This window comes from Notolepis coatsorum (genome assembly GCF_963971535.1).
Source record: "Notolepis coatsorum genome assembly, chromosome: 6".
NCBI classification, from domain to species: domain Eukaryota; kingdom Metazoa; phylum Chordata; class Actinopteri; order Aulopiformes; family Paralepididae; genus Notolepis; species Notolepis coatsorum.
This window is the reverse complement of record NC_140170.1, coordinates 78551427-78566965: the sequence shown is the minus strand read 5'-3', so window position 1 is coordinate 78566965 and position 15539 is coordinate 78551427. Positions and strand designations below refer to the sequence as shown.

The 15539-nt window shown below is 47.4% G+C and overlaps 1 protein-coding gene across 2 annotated transcripts in view; it reads left to right on the top strand.

Moving 5' to 3' along the window:
- Window positions 1-15539, top strand: part of sfi1 (SFI1 centrin binding protein) — a 73996-nt gene that overhangs the window by 15747 nt on the left and 42710 nt on the right. For both annotated transcript variants that reach the window (XM_084316829.1, XM_084316828.1), the window contains exons 11-16: window positions 229-321; window positions 413-510; window positions 2695-2761; window positions 3230-3360; window positions 11685-11766; window positions 11869-12047. In XM_084316829.1, the coding sequence (XP_084172955.1) occupies window positions 229-321; window positions 413-510; window positions 2695-2761; window positions 3230-3360; window positions 11685-11766; window positions 11869-12047 (650 nt within the window). The remainder of the gene's footprint in view (window positions 1-228; window positions 322-412; window positions 511-2694; window positions 2762-3229; window positions 3361-11684; window positions 11767-11868; window positions 12048-15539) is intronic.

Below are 15539 nucleotides of genomic sequence, written 5' to 3'. Positions count from 1 at the left end.
CCTCCCCTGTTGGTCTGGGGAGGGTCAGGGTGTAGACTACCACATGTCTCCTCTGTTGGTCTGGGGAGGGTGTAGACTACCACATGCCAGATCCCCTCTCTGCTAAACATGCTCCCCCGACCGACCAGTAGGAGTCGCTGTTGCAACTACTGTCACAACCCGAATTGAACCCGGGTCTCTGCGGCTGGTATAGTTTCCTGTACTGATTCTAGTGTGTTCTCTTTACAGCGTGCTGGATTGCGAGGGCTCTCTTTGAACGTCACCAGAAGTAAAACACATAGACTCAATAAGAACGTGGCTGTGCAGCATGATCTTCAGACTGTAAGTTGAACCAGTACAGCTCCAGTGCCCTGTTTAGATCAAGGTGCCACAACAAGGTCTCACGCAAACATACTTTTCTGTTTCTCCATAGACGACAAAGACATATTGGAGACTATGGCAGCAGCGTCTAGAGGAGGCTGAAGATAAGACTCTTCATCCACAAATGGAAACGGCACGGACACACTACAGGTGTTTGTTTGTTTGTTTGTTTGTTTGTTTCCACTTAAATTAACAATTTTAGGATGTACTTAAAACATAGTTTCATAGACCCAGTAACATGGATCTCCCAGTCCCTCTACTCTGCAGTAAACACAAAATAGATTGTCTGGTATCCCATTCCCACTTTATCCAACTTTATACCTACTTGAAACAAGTAAACGAATATGCCAGTGCAGTAAGCAAAAAGGGTTCTCTCCTGATTGGATAAAGTGGGAAGGGTCTGTTTACGATGTACCTGAACGCGGTCAATGAACAATTGTTCATGAACTCGTTCATATTTTGGACAAACGTGAACTGAACGTACTGTATTTCCGCTAGATCAACGTAATTGTGAACGTGTTCATTCTCTGCACTCTATCACAGTATAACTTCATTCAAGTAAAGTAAGTAAACTTTATTTGTATAGCACCCTTCTCAGATAAAATTACAAAGTGCTTCACATTCAAAAGTGTGCCAGATTTCTAAGAGCCTTCCAAACGAAAGCCCAGCTAAAACACACCATAAACAGGCCTTAACACTTTCAGCGCCAGCCGTTTTATCCATCCATGTAGTCAATGGGCCACACTTTAAAGGAAATCGCCAACATTTTGGGAAATTAGCTTATTTGCCATCTTCCCTGGAGTTAGACAAGAATATACATACCCTTTTCTTCTCTGTGTGTGCAGTAGGCTTAGGGAACGCCCGCACCGTTAGCGTAGCTTAGCTTCATCATTCCCTAAATGATTCCCTACAGTCCCCTACAGTCACGAAATACACTCCAAATACAAATCCAAAACGTTCCTGTAAACATGTTGTGACCTGTGTATTTACCACGTGGAAAAATAAAAAAATATTCAATTCGACAATTACGTTTTCTAAGCAAATATACTCTGAATTCTTTTTTGCCCAATCACTCCTCTCTGGGCTCAGTCAGTGATTTCACGCAACGCAGTGATACTTTCTAACGTGACGCCAGTGTTTGTTTACATTCTCATTTCATTCAAAGGATCCGAACCGATTAAAGTTTATGGATACCATGCCTTCAAATCCTCTTACCTTGACGATTAAAAGCCTCCACAATTTAGAAAACAGTATTCCCATGGCTGGTGTTGATATGCTGCTAGCTAACGAAAACCAACAAACACAGAACCGGACGCGTAAGCAGAAAACGAGGCATAATTTTTACTTCCGGTCGGGGGGTTTCAAAATAAAAGAAAAAACTATAAACTATCGTAAACCCGACTATACTCGGGTTTTGGCGCTCAACTGTTGGCGAGATAAACCGACTATAGTCGTGGTTGGCCATGAAGGAGTTAAAGGTCCCCTATCTTATAAATGGCCTTTTCCAGTGGTTTGCATTGTTTTCTAGCAATGTGGGGTTGTACCAACACTGACTAGATGTGAAATCTCTAGCCAGTCCCGTTTCTTCAGTTCAGCTCAGACAAGAACCTCCCCCACTAAGCCAAGCCATTCAGAATTGACTCGCTCACTGACGTAAGTAGGTGCTGATCTGCCAATGCCCGCCCACAATCAACTGTGATACGTTGAAATTATGATCAAAACAGAGCGAGTGGAAATAATGCGGAAGCGGTTTCCCTGTCAGTCAGCACAGGCTGCTGACGCCTCGCGTGTATGAGAGTCTTCTCTCTCTCGCACGCGTGCATACACGTCTGTCACCCCTAGCTGTCGCACTAACAAATACGTCATCACAACAATGTGGAGCTGGCAATTAAAGGAGGACCCTACACATGATGTATTGGCAAAATTGTCAGATGTTAACAAATAATTCAAAATCCACAACAAGGTTGTGTGTACAGTAACAGACAACGCTTCAAATTGTATAATAGCTTGCAGCAACGTATTGAAAAAAGAACTATAAACTAGTTCATTTTTTAAACCATGAACTTTAGTTAATTTTTTTTTATTATGAACTATGAACTGAACTAGTTCATTTTAAAATGTGTGAACTGTGAACTGAACTATTTCATGTAGAAAGTGAACGGCTGTCGGAATGTAGAGCTGACAAAAAACATTACATTCTTCTACCCTATCCATTGATTACCCATTGACCTTAAAAGGCTTATTCATATCATATGCGACTTGGCATTTGGCTTTACATTTGACTGTTTCATATAGGTTTGATGTATATTGATATGATTATTTGTCACGTGACAGCACTGCGCTCCTGAGCGACTGTTTTCACCACTGGACGGAGGAGCTTGAGGAACACAGACATATACAGGTATTTCCACTCGGGACGCAAATAACGTGGGACTTTTGGATCCGATATCTTATCGGTATTTGAGGAGCAAAATTACAAATATATATCTGCTGATATCGACTTAGTGATATTACTGTAGCTGTAGCTTTTAAAGAAAATAACAACATGCTCTGACTGATTTCGTTACATTTAAACATTCACCAATAATATCAGTGGTATGCCTGTTTGCCCCTGATTTATATAACCCTGTTTAAATAAGACGGTTTTGTAGTTGTTGGAAAGTGTAGTATTTTGTTACTTTTGACGGAGCTAGGCTACTGGTCCATATCCACTTCCAGTCATTGTGCTAAGCTAGCTAGCGTGCTGCGGGCCTTCTCTCTCTCTGTACTGCACGTACAGCGATGAGTAGGGTACCCACCTTCTTGTCTCACTCTGGGGAAGCTAATTCCCCCAAGTTTTTACTAAAATGAGGTCTTTGTTTTGTAACAGGGGTTGTGTCGCCGCGCAGATACCTGGTTCGCTGAGCGCATGTTGCCGCGGGCCTTCGACGCCTGGGCAGAGTTTACACTGCAGAGGCGGCTGCACAGGGAGGAGAGGGAGAACGCAGACATATACAATCAGTGAGTTACCATTAGGGATGGCTCCTTACAGCTTAGTCATTACAGGGCGACCCCCCCCCCCTGTCTGGGAGGCAAAAAGATAGCCATTTGCTGTAATGTCCTGTAAGTTATTTATTTAAGTACAGTGTATACGTTATACGCTGGTCCGCAGCTTTCACTGCAAACAGAAAATATATATATACATTATTATTATTATTCTTTTCTTAAACATATGGTGGTGCTGGCGCGTGTCATAGTGGCGCTGCACCCCTATACCATTGTTTAGGGAAAGCCCTGCATTACAGATACCATAACCTTGAGTTTTGCACATCCCTAGTTATATTTCACTACTGGCATCGCGTCTCTCTCTGCCTTCTGAGATATCATTATCTCCAGCACCTACTGTGCCACGGAAACCAAAACACATGCACCCACTTGTACGTGACCACGCCACTCCCCTGTGTGCCCCTATAACAGGCAGGAAGTGGTCACACCCTCATCCTTCCTCATTCTTTTCCATACGCGGAAGCTGCGCATGTGCACTTGCGAACAGGTGGAATTTTGTTATGAAGCGTAGGGAGAAATTACGCAATGTTGGGCTTTCGCCAGGAGTACGCCAGCCCGCGGCACCTTCTCGGCACGTCCAGACAGCATGGCGGTCCTATCCTGGGTTTTCCTCGTCGCTTGACAGCGGACCGATGGACTTTGCGCGGCGTTTGGCAGTCGAGCCACGTTGCGCCCAGGTAGTACCTGCGCTGGCAGGCATTGGTACTGGCATGTTTAATACTGCTCGTTGTCTCGTGAGACGACCGGGCGATGTATTGGCGCGGGGGTCGGGATATTTGGATAAACGTGGTCATCATGACTCACTGTTGGATGTTTTTCCAAGTATCCTAGCGCGCACAGCTGATGCTAATGCTAAGATGTTTTGGGCGCCGTTTCCCATGTACCCCGCCGGGGCTGTCTTTACTCTTCCCTCCTCTTAACCATTCATGCTGACGGTCAATTGGTCTCTAATGTTGGGGGTTTTAGCTGAGGCTTATTTACCCTTTACATGGGTGGATGGGCTGCGTGTAGTCTTTTACCAACACACTTGCAGTTCCGCGTTCGGGTTCTGCGATCTGATTGGCCACTGACGTTTCTCTCTGCGCCAATCGCGTTACGCCTAGTTCTGTTCTACTATCCTCAGTTAACGTAATTTATACAAATGGAAGTATTGGACTTCCGGTTCCGTTCCACAGCGCATGGCTGGCTGATTTTTCAGAGCTTGGCAACCAAACCACATTAACCCTGATTACGTTTAATTTTTTATACCATTTGATTTTCTTGCAGTTAGAATTATGTCTAAACAGACGCAGAGCAAGTTGGGAACCCTGAACGACATGGATAAGGAATCATCAGGTCGATATTCCGTGAGGAAACGGGCGCTATCTAGCTAAGGCTAAGCTAGCTGGCAGGGTGGATGCACTACAGGAGACGGTGACTGCCATAGACGCACGATTAGCCATGGCGGAGGGAGGTATGTCCGCGGTCGTGGAGGTAGCTGAGACCAACGTCGTGGGAATATTATACTTGGAGGACAAACTACGTGATTGTGAGATGAAGTCGGCGGACCTGGAGGACCGTGGTAGAAGATGTAATGTTAGAATATACGGGTTGCCGGATGAAACGGAGGAGGACGAACGATAAAATATCTCGAGGAGATGATTCCAAAATGGTTCCCGAAACTGGCTCGCCCCGAGATCGAAAGAGCGCATAGGATCTTCAGACCCGCTACCCAGTTGAAGGGCGAACGTGCAAACCCTCGCACATTCATATTCTGCTGCCTGAGATTCCAGACGAGACAGCATATATTGAGAGAGGACAGACTGAAACCGCCGGTGGTGAACGGCCGCACCTTGAGATTCGCCGCTGACTTTAGCGACTACACAGCTAAACGTCGTAGAGCATTCGCCGGCGCCATGGATCTAGCACGAGAGCGGGCGGTGGAGGTGTATCTGCTATTCCCAGCAACGCTGAAGGTGAAGACGGGACGGGGAGAGGTATCGTGCAACCGACTATTCAAGTCACCATCCGAGGCGGAGGACTTCATTAGAAAAAGCAACACAGTCACTCCGACTGAGAGGAACAGACCGGCCACGGTGGAGCATACACCGAGCGACGGGCAATGAGGGGCTGGAGCGGGTACCTGAGGCTGGCTTCATACGTGGCCTGCTAACATGCTGGCTATCCAAGCTAGCGGCCCTGTAGGAGTGGAGCTGGTTCCACACGTGGGCGGCTAGCATACAAGCTAACCAAGCTAACGACTCCACTGCACGTGAGCTATTAGCACACCGGCTAGCTATCCGGGCCAGAACTATGGTAAACACGTTCGATCGTGGCTTTCTCAATCCTCAGGACGGTAATACTTGACTTCTCTATACGGTACTGTCTCAATCACGAACATGATTACTGACTATTTGAATGTAATTCAGACGCCCTGTACTCTTATCAGTTTTTCAGTTTATTCTTTATCTCTTGCCTTTTTTATCATCTAACACTCGAACTATCCATTGAACGGCGCGAGGTTTGTTGCGTGTGTTTATTGTCTTTATTCGGCTCTAACCGAGCGGGATGAAGATCACAATTTTCACTCAAACAGACTGAATGTGCTTATGATCCGTCCAACCGAGGGGGTTGATCCCCTTTGCAACGAACTGTATGCGGGTGGCAGATCGAGGCTATCCTACTGCTGCGGACAATGTTGTGCATTTAACTTTCTTTCTTATCACAGCAGAATACAAGACCGTCTCTGACGCTGCACTACCTCAACGTTGGCAGCACGGTAATGATCGGGGTTTGTTTCCACAATGGTATTATTTCGACATGTGTTAAGAGTACCTCACTTTAATCAAGTTCAGTTCGGACGAACTATGTTTCATGTGCCTTTATCGTATGCATAATGTTCTATGCACTGAGCTTTATATAGATATAGTTCGATACTCTATGTACTCTATGTACTCTAAGCGTCGATGGAAAAACAGCGGGGATTACCGATTACGGCTGCATAATGCCGCGCCGCTCCGCGCCGCTCCGCTCTGCTGCGCTGACGCGGGGCGTGTCGCGGCCAATCAGGGAAAGCGCGGAAGCACTCGGCAGCGCTCTTCGGCTGGGATTAAAGAATAGGCAACCTGGTCGGACTATGGCTAATTTAAACATCTTGATCTGGAATTCAGGGGGGCTTAATATTCAACATAAACGCACAAGTGTGCTAACATGGTTGAAAAGACAGGAGGTTGATGTGGCTTTGCTGAGTGAAACGCATCTTTTGAAGGCTGACAGTGCTAAACTTGCAATTTTTTTTTATCATAATATAAGCTCCTCCTCTTTTAGCACTAAATCCCGGGGAGTAGCCATAGTGGCTAAGCGGAAGTTGAATATTAAACTATTAGACGTGTGGTCTGATGCAGAAGGATGAATCACTATAGCGAAGATCGAATACACTAACAGGAAAATTGCTCTTATAGCTGCATATGCCCCTAATGTGTGACGCGCAATTTTATACTGCACTCACTACGGAGATGCTGAAACTACCTGAGTACTCATTCATAGTGGGTGCTGATTTCAATGCCATGTGGGATCCATTGATTGATAAATCCGGAGATGCTGTAACCCAGTGTTTTTTTTTTTTTTTTTTTGGGATTCCAGAAAATTATCACTAAAGTGCTATCTGTTGCAGCTGCACTGTTCTCCATGAAAATACCATTTCTCAAAATCTGAAAATCATTATTTAATAAAACACAGAAAAGGATCACCAAGTTACTCTGGATAAAAAAAACCCTTTACAGACAACATTGAGACAAAGCTTCCTGACACATCTCCATCCAAACTCTTGGAAGAACTCTTTGAAATCTCATCTGATATCACCTAGAGAGCTAGTGTGGTGCTGAGTACCAAGTATCTCATCTCATGGCCCACCAAGTATCTCATGATGCAGCAGTTAAGGTGTTGATACCATTCAGCACCACATACAGTATCTGTGTGAAGCTGGCTTTTCATCCATGACAGCTCTGAAAACAAAATGTAGGGCCAATTTGAAAGGTCACGATATTGGTGTTATTTCAATAAATTTAAACATGGCCCATTTCATGACTATTTTGTTGGGGGGGGGGGGCAAAATATTTTGGTCCGCCAAAGGGGGGCCTGACAGAAAAAGTTTGAGAAGCACTGCTGTAACCCACGATCAAAAGCAAGCTGCCGCGGCCCTATGTGGCTGGTCTAAAGTAAAGACACGGGGGTTATTGATATGTGGCGTTTACTAAACCCAACCTTGCGAGACTACTATTTTTTTCTCTCCGCGAGACATAAAACTTTCTCCAGAATTGATTATGTTTTCTCCTCCCCTAGGCTATTCGATAGCTTTGACGTTGACTTGAAGCCCATTGCACTGTCAGACCACAAATACATCCTCCTTAAAGGTTCACTCAGCAAAATGACGTCTCGCGCCCCTAGATGGCACTTTAACTCAACGCTGCTGAAGAACGAGGAATTTAACTTACAATTTAAGGAGAAGCTCATTGAATTCTTGCAGTTTAATGCTGGATCGGTACAGGACCCCAGAACTTTGTGGAATGCGGTTAAGGGGTTTATTAGGAGTAATACCACTCTATTCGCTTCCAATCTCCGCAAGGGACGTCTCTCCAAGTTAGTAGAATTGGAAGAGCTGCATAAAACAATGATGTCCTCTATGCAGCAAAGATACTCTAGCCGACTGGAACTCCAAATTAAAATGGTGAAAAAGGAGATTAACTCCATTTTAAGACAACAATCTGAATTTCAAATGAACAGAACAAGACAACACTACTACTTTCATGGCTCTAGACCCAGTCACCTGCTGGCTATGAAAATACGGGCCAGCGATCAATTTGCAGATATTAAGAACCAACAGGGCGAGATAACCTCCAACCCCAACAAAATCAACGATACATTTCGCTCGTTTTATTCCAACCTGTACGAGTCGGAAGTGGTCTTTGATCACGCCAAGCTGGAGGGCTATTTTAATCAAATTAACCTACCACAAATCTCAGAGGAGGACGCTAAACGGTTAGCTCAACCTATCACACTAGATGAGCTCAGGGAAGCAATTGCTGATATGCAGCGGGGCAAGGCTCCTGGTTGGGACGGCATTCCACCGGAACTCTATACTGCGTTTTGGCATATACTTGGTCCCTTATTACTTTCAATGATTTTACACTCAGTCGAGGAGGGCAATTTTTCCAGGGATGTCAATATGGCACTTATATCTGTTCTACTCAAGAAAGATAAGGACCCCACCGAATGTGGCAGCTATAGACCCTTAAGTCTCCTCGGAGCCGATCTCAAGCTATATGCTAAGGTGCTGGCCATCCGACTTCAAAAGCATATGACATTTCTGGTTAACCCCGATCAGACCAGCTTTATAAGAGGCCGACTGGTCACGGATAATATCAGACGGTTACTACACGTGATTGATGCCAGTAAGGATGTTGCAGCCCCTACGGCTGTCATGTCCTTAGACGCGATGAAAGCATTTGACAGATTGGAGTGGTCGTATTTATGGGCAGTACTGGGAAGGATGGGATTGGGCGAGGGTTTCATTCACATGATCAAAGTCCTCTACACATATCCATTTGCCATGATCTTGACAGGGAAGCTTTGTTCACCACTATTCGCTGTTTCGCGCTCTTCTAGACAGGGTTGTCCTCTTAGCCCAGGACTCTTTGCTCTTTCACTCGAACCTCTGGCTCAGTACATAAGACAATCCCGGGTTATATCCCCTGTATCAATTAAGGGCACACATCACCATATCAGCTTATACGCGGATGATGTACTCCTATTTATGCAGAACCCAGCCGTCTCTCTGCCCTATCTTCTCCAAGTAATAGATTACTTTGGCAGTCTATCTGGATTTAAGATCAACTGGCCAAAATCAGCTTTCCTTCCACTCAACGAGACTGCGAAGGCAACCATCCTTCCAGCAAACATACTCATGGTAGAGCACTTTAAATACCTTGGGATTGAAATATTCCCAACTGTTAACCAGACAGTAAAGTATAACTACTCCAGCTTGAGTGACAAGATTATGAAGGATTTTGACAGGTGGTCCAAATTAAAGAACTCACTACAGGCCCGCGCCTCAATAATTAAGATGAATGTTTTACCCAGAATACATTTTATCAGCTCCATGCTACCGTTGTCTCCCCCTGTTGGTTACTGGCAAAAACTGCACTCTGCTGCATATAAATTCGTCTGGAATAATAAACGCCCACGCTTAAAGAGATCCACTGCACAGAGGAGTAAACTAGACGGGGGTTTGGCATTTCCAGACTTCAAGTATTATTTTCAAGCTTACTCTCTGAGACCTCTTATCACTTGGTTTGACGCTCAAGCGGCTGTGTCCTGGCGCCCATTGGAGGAGGAGATGGTGTCCCCACATAGACTTCAAGATGTCGTGTATACCAACATTTCAATTAAGCAATGCAAATTACGATTTGGCCCTCTGATCACACATGTGATCCAGATTTGGCGTGACACCCAGAAAGCATGCACTAACCGCCATAAATGGCACATGCATTCCCCACTATTCAATAACAATTTGCTCCTTATTGGACAACAACCCATTAGATATCCTAGATGGAAAGGGAAAGGCATACATACATTGGGGGATATTTTCAATGACTCGGGTATCCGGTCTTTTCAGGACCTATCCAACGGATTTGATCTCCCCAGAAGCTCCTTTTTCTTTTCTTTACAAATGAGGGCAGCTCTGAAGGCTCATGGGGTCCCATGGGACGCTCCACTAGAGCGACACCGGTTTCACAAATTATTTTATGACAGGGAGACATCGAGAGGCTTCGTCTCTGACTTTTATCGGCACTTACTGTACTTACGTCCTCATATAAAGACCTACCCTTAGATACGATTTGGAGAAAGGATATCCCTGAGTTGGATATAGATTTTGATTGGGATGTAGTCTGGGAAAATATTAGACTATCATCACGCAACCCAGATCACCAACAGATTCATCTAAATTTTGTTCATAGGACTTATTTGACCCCCAGGCGTTTCATCCTCCTCCTCACGCTAGTGGGTTGGAGGCGACCCTTCACCTGTCGTGTCCTGTCCGTGCACTGAGGGTTTACCTTAGTCGCACGCAGGATCTCAGGGCTTCCGATCAACTGTTTGTTTGTTACGGTGGCCCTCGCGCGGGTAAGGCGCTGTCCAAGCAGTGCCTGTCACATTGGTTGTGCGAGGGTATTGCCCTTTGCTACACGTTGGCTGGACAGATTCCCCCCGGGGGCATCAGGGCGCACTCCACTCGTGGTGTGGCGGCCTCTGCTGCCCTGTTGGAGGGGGCCTCGGTGGATGACATCTGTGCTGCGGCCTCCTGGTCCTCCCCGAGTCCTTTCGTTAGGTTTTACCTCATGGACATGACTGGGGGTTCTGTCTCCCAGGCGGTCCTGAGGTCCGGGACCTCTCCTGCATCCCGCTATCAGGTGGGCTAGCAGGAGTGTGTGGGTGTGGACCGCGGAGTGCTGTGTCACGCGTGGTCCCGCTTGCGCTGTACGTTCAGGGGTGCCTGGTTCCCCTTTTTTCGCACTTTGGTTGTAGTTGCCTGCCTCCCCCCCTTCGTTAGGACGGGCGGGTGGACGGGACTCCCCTCCTCCCTGGCTGGGGCTTACGGGCCCTCAGGGGGTGCATTTGTCGTGGCCACGCGTCCGCTCTGCCCTTTATCTCAGAAGGCAGAGCGAGACGCGATGCCAGTAGTGAAATATAACGTAAGGTTATCCTATAACCCTAGTTATATGAATACTGGCTGAGCGTCTCGCTCTTCAGCGCCCTGAGGTCCCTTGGATGTTTTCCGCGTATATGGAATTCGAACTTGGAAGGATGAGGGCGTGACCACTTCCTGCCTGTTATAGGGGCACGCAGGGGAGTGGCGTGGTCACGTACAAGTGGGTGCATGTGTTTTGGTTTCCGTGGCATTGTAGGTGCTGGAGATAATGATGTCTCAGAAGGCAGAGCGAGACGCTCAGCCAGTATTCATATAACTAGGGTTATAGGATAACCTTACGTTACCATCCCACCTGTAACCCCCCCCCCCTCTCCAGTTACCATCCCACCTGTAACCCCCCCCCTCTCCAGTTACCATCCCACCTGTAACCCCCCCCCTCTCCAGTTACCATCCCACCTGTAACACCCCCCCCCCCCTCTCCTGTTACCATCCCATCTGTAACACCCCATATACTGTATTTGTTACATTCACAAGCCAAATAGGGGTAAGACTTGTCATCTTAATGCCGGATTCTTTGCTCACTCCCTTGTAGACGCCGTCAACATGCCTGGGTGTACTACACCTGGTGTGAACGGATGGAAGAGAGAAGGGAGCAGAGACTGACTGGGAGAATGGTATACAGCAGCTTTAATCAACATACACGCTCTTGTCTAACGGCACAGACGTTGATTTACGGACGCAGAAGAACTGACTCAGTTCCGCTGTTTCCTATATAGGCCATTCTGCACGAGGAGAGCTGGTGCACGAGGAACGCCTGGGCTCAGTGGAGGCGGAGGACACGCGAGAAGACGGACGACAGGGACAAACGGAGTGTCTCCGACACACTGTACCTGCACACGCTCCTCCAGAAGACCCTGAGCCAGTGGAAGGACAACTCCACTGAGATACGAGACAGGTGAACACAACCTACTGCTGTTTAAAGTGATACAAGACAGGTGAACACAACCTACTGCTGTTTAAAGTGATATGAGACAGGTGAACACAACCTACTGCTGTTTAAAGTGATACGAGACAGGTGAACACAACCTACTGCTGTTTAAAGTGATACGAGACAGGTGAACACAACCTACTGATGTTTAAAGTGATACAAGACAGGTGAACACAACCTACTGATGTTTAAAGCAAAACACTTCACTTATCACCAACTGTTACAAAGGATCAGATTAAACCGAATATATATATTTGTTTATTGATATATATTGCATAGTATTTGTATATCGTTTGATATCCCTTGTATATTCCTTGTACATATACACGGAATATCCCTTTAGCCTACTACAGACCATAATATTTCATTCTCCTATTGGACAGCGGTCCACCGGCGCCAGGGACCGGCCTCCGGAGTCAGGTTCAAAGTCACCGTCAAGACATGTCTGGACATGCCCGGCCTTGCCCAGGGATACGCGACAGAAATGAGATTGGCACTAGTTTGTTCACCGTGCGTATAAATACGGCGCAGGTGAATACAGAAGCCCCTTAGTCTTAGTAAGTTACCAATAAGTTGAAGCCTCACCCACGATACAACGTGCGGTGAAGTATGGCCTGTTTGGCCCCAGAATAGAGCATTGAGACCGCGTGCGAATTGATAACTGAATTGTCAGAGTTTGGCGCTATACCGTCGAGTGCGACATATTTCTATTAAGTCAATAATAATAGTCTATTTGTGTATAGTGTATCGTGCGGCTAAAGTTCTACAGTGACCAGCATCTCCAACGCTTCCTCGTATTAGCTAGAGTTCTTATCCAGGCTGGGCTGACCACATGGCGCTTTCACCCGAGGAGACCTAGACGAGAATCGTATGGACATGTACACTGGATTAATCTACCCGACGACTACATAGCCCTTTGCGGCTGGAATATATTTGCTTTGGTCCTGTGATTTATGGAGCGGATAATCGCAGACGCCTGCACGTGTTGGATTTACCCCGCGAGGAGTCAAGTCGAGTCGGCGCCTCAGAGAGCCTGAGGCCGACTAGCTTTCTTCACTGTGGAGCTACAGTCTACGGAGAATAGCTGTATTCGTCTGTGGATCAAGAGGCTATTGCACCGGCTCCTGTACCTGGAGTCTCCTTAGTCATCGTTGACCAGACGTTCTACTACCGACAGATCTTCTACCCCTGCTGGCTTACAACCAGGGGGACCCTTCCAGTATCTCCCGCTATATTACTAGTGTACCATAGATATAATTCCCTAAGATTCAGGTTGTATAATTACCTCCTGCGTAACCAGAGAATGGACATTCGTTGTTGATTTGCCTACGCATATTCCTTTGCCTTACAAGTGCATTCAAAGAATAATGTAAAGTATATTATGTACCTTTTGCTCCATTAAATACTTGATTATACCTTTGTGTGGAACCGATTTCATTGTGGGAAGTGTTCATCATATTCATATATCGTGTACTGTATGGCCAGTAATTAAAGTACATAAAGCGGTAGTGGTTTAATGATACCATACTTATCAATACAGTCAGGGAATTGTACCCCTCAGTTACAATTGGTCCTTCGAGCCGGAGGGTAACTAGTGTAATATTAATATAGTGGTATTAATATTGACATGGCCTATGATGAACACTCCACAAAACGGTTCTCCTAAAGTAGATCGCCCGCAGCGTAGACGGCAGACACCTCAGTACTTAGAGGATTACGTTGCCAATATACTACCTAGCCTTCTACAGACGGTAAACGCGGAAAAAGTAGATTAATAAAAATTATGTCCGACCCTATCGCCCAGGCTACCCCGCCAATAGAGGCCCTAGTGGGTTCTAACGTAACTGACCAAGCTCACGGTAGGGACCAGGAGGGACCTGACACGACTTTACCCCCCGCCAAGACCGAAGAAGTAGTCCCCGGAGAGCTCCAGGATAAAGACAGCTCTCCAGGGATGGAACTCTACCCGCTACAAGAAGAGGAGAGCACCCCGGAGATGGATCTCCAGGACTCGCCACAGGAGAACAGATCTCCAACGAGTACTGCCAGGAGCGGATCACCTCAACCAGCGTCTTCCCCCAGCGAGGCGGACAAGATGCTGGCACAGGCATTCCTCGCCAGCCTAGCAGCCTCAACAGAGCGCGATCGACTCCAAGCACAGACGCTTAGTGATCGCGAACATTCTTCCATGGAAAGAGAACGCCTTCAAGCGCAGCAACGGAGCGACGAAGATCGTATACGTCTAGAGATTAGACGCCTTCAGGCGGAAGAATATGGTAAGAGACCGGGCCGAAGCAGAGCGCCGCTGCCGGTGCCCAAAGAGAAGCGGAGCGCGACCTCGCTCTCACCAAGCGCGAAGCCGAGCGTGACCGATTACAAGCGCAGATAATGGAGCAGCTGATCGCCAGGGCAACACCCCCTCCCTCCGCACGGGGTTCCAGGGCCTCGTCAAGACAAGGGTCAAGGGCACCCTCCCCTACCCGATCAAGCGACCCTGAGCCCGACCACCAGAGAGAGCCTATACCCCCCTCCGAACTCCTTCCCCGACCGGTCCACGCGAGGACCAGCTACAAGGAAGAAACGGTCTACACCGCGGAGAGGCTAAATAGACGACTACAGGATCTAGAGGACCTGCCAGAGGAAGAAGAAGAGGGAGAGGAGGAGAGTCAAGCCCGACAGCAGCACAGTACTCCACAGGACCAGGAGGTCCAGTACAGCCCAGGCTCTACCCCCGCGGCTCAGCGCTACAGACCCCCGACTCAATTCACGGGTGAGCTTGACGCACGACCAGCCCTGAGGAATAGCACCTGGATACGCGGGCCATGGTACCCAGCAGGTACCAGCCCACCAAGAGGCGTAAGAGGAGACTCGCCTAGGAGGCCTCTCTTCCAACGCTCACCGATGTGCCAGCCATCCATGGCATCATACATTGGCACACCGACGTTTCCGGACTTCACCCACGAGAACAGAGCACAGTACACGGAGCTACGAATGTGCTTAGAGACAATGATGTCCGATGTAGCTGACGAACCGTACAAGTATGCTATCCTACTGAAGCACCTCAAGGTGCCCCGAGTGCACAATATAGCGCTGGCCTATGCCACCTCTACTACCCCATACACAGCGGCTCTAGCAGCACTCGACCAAAGATATGGACGCATATGGGACTACGTAATACAAGAGATAAGGCATATTGACCGCCTACCCCCAGCCACAGACAATCGCTCACTAGATGACCTGTCTATCAAGGTACAATCCCTGGTAGGGATGCTGGGGGCGCAAAGAGAAAAGGGTATGCACGAACTGTACGCGAACTCTAATGTCGAGAGGATTTTAGAGAAGCTTCCGCCCGCCCGACAAGAGCGCTTCAGGCGGCAAAGAGACCACCGTGATCCTAACGGTCCCGAGCCATCCCTCCTAGACCTAGCCGACTTCCTGGCGAGAGAAGTCAACAGCCTA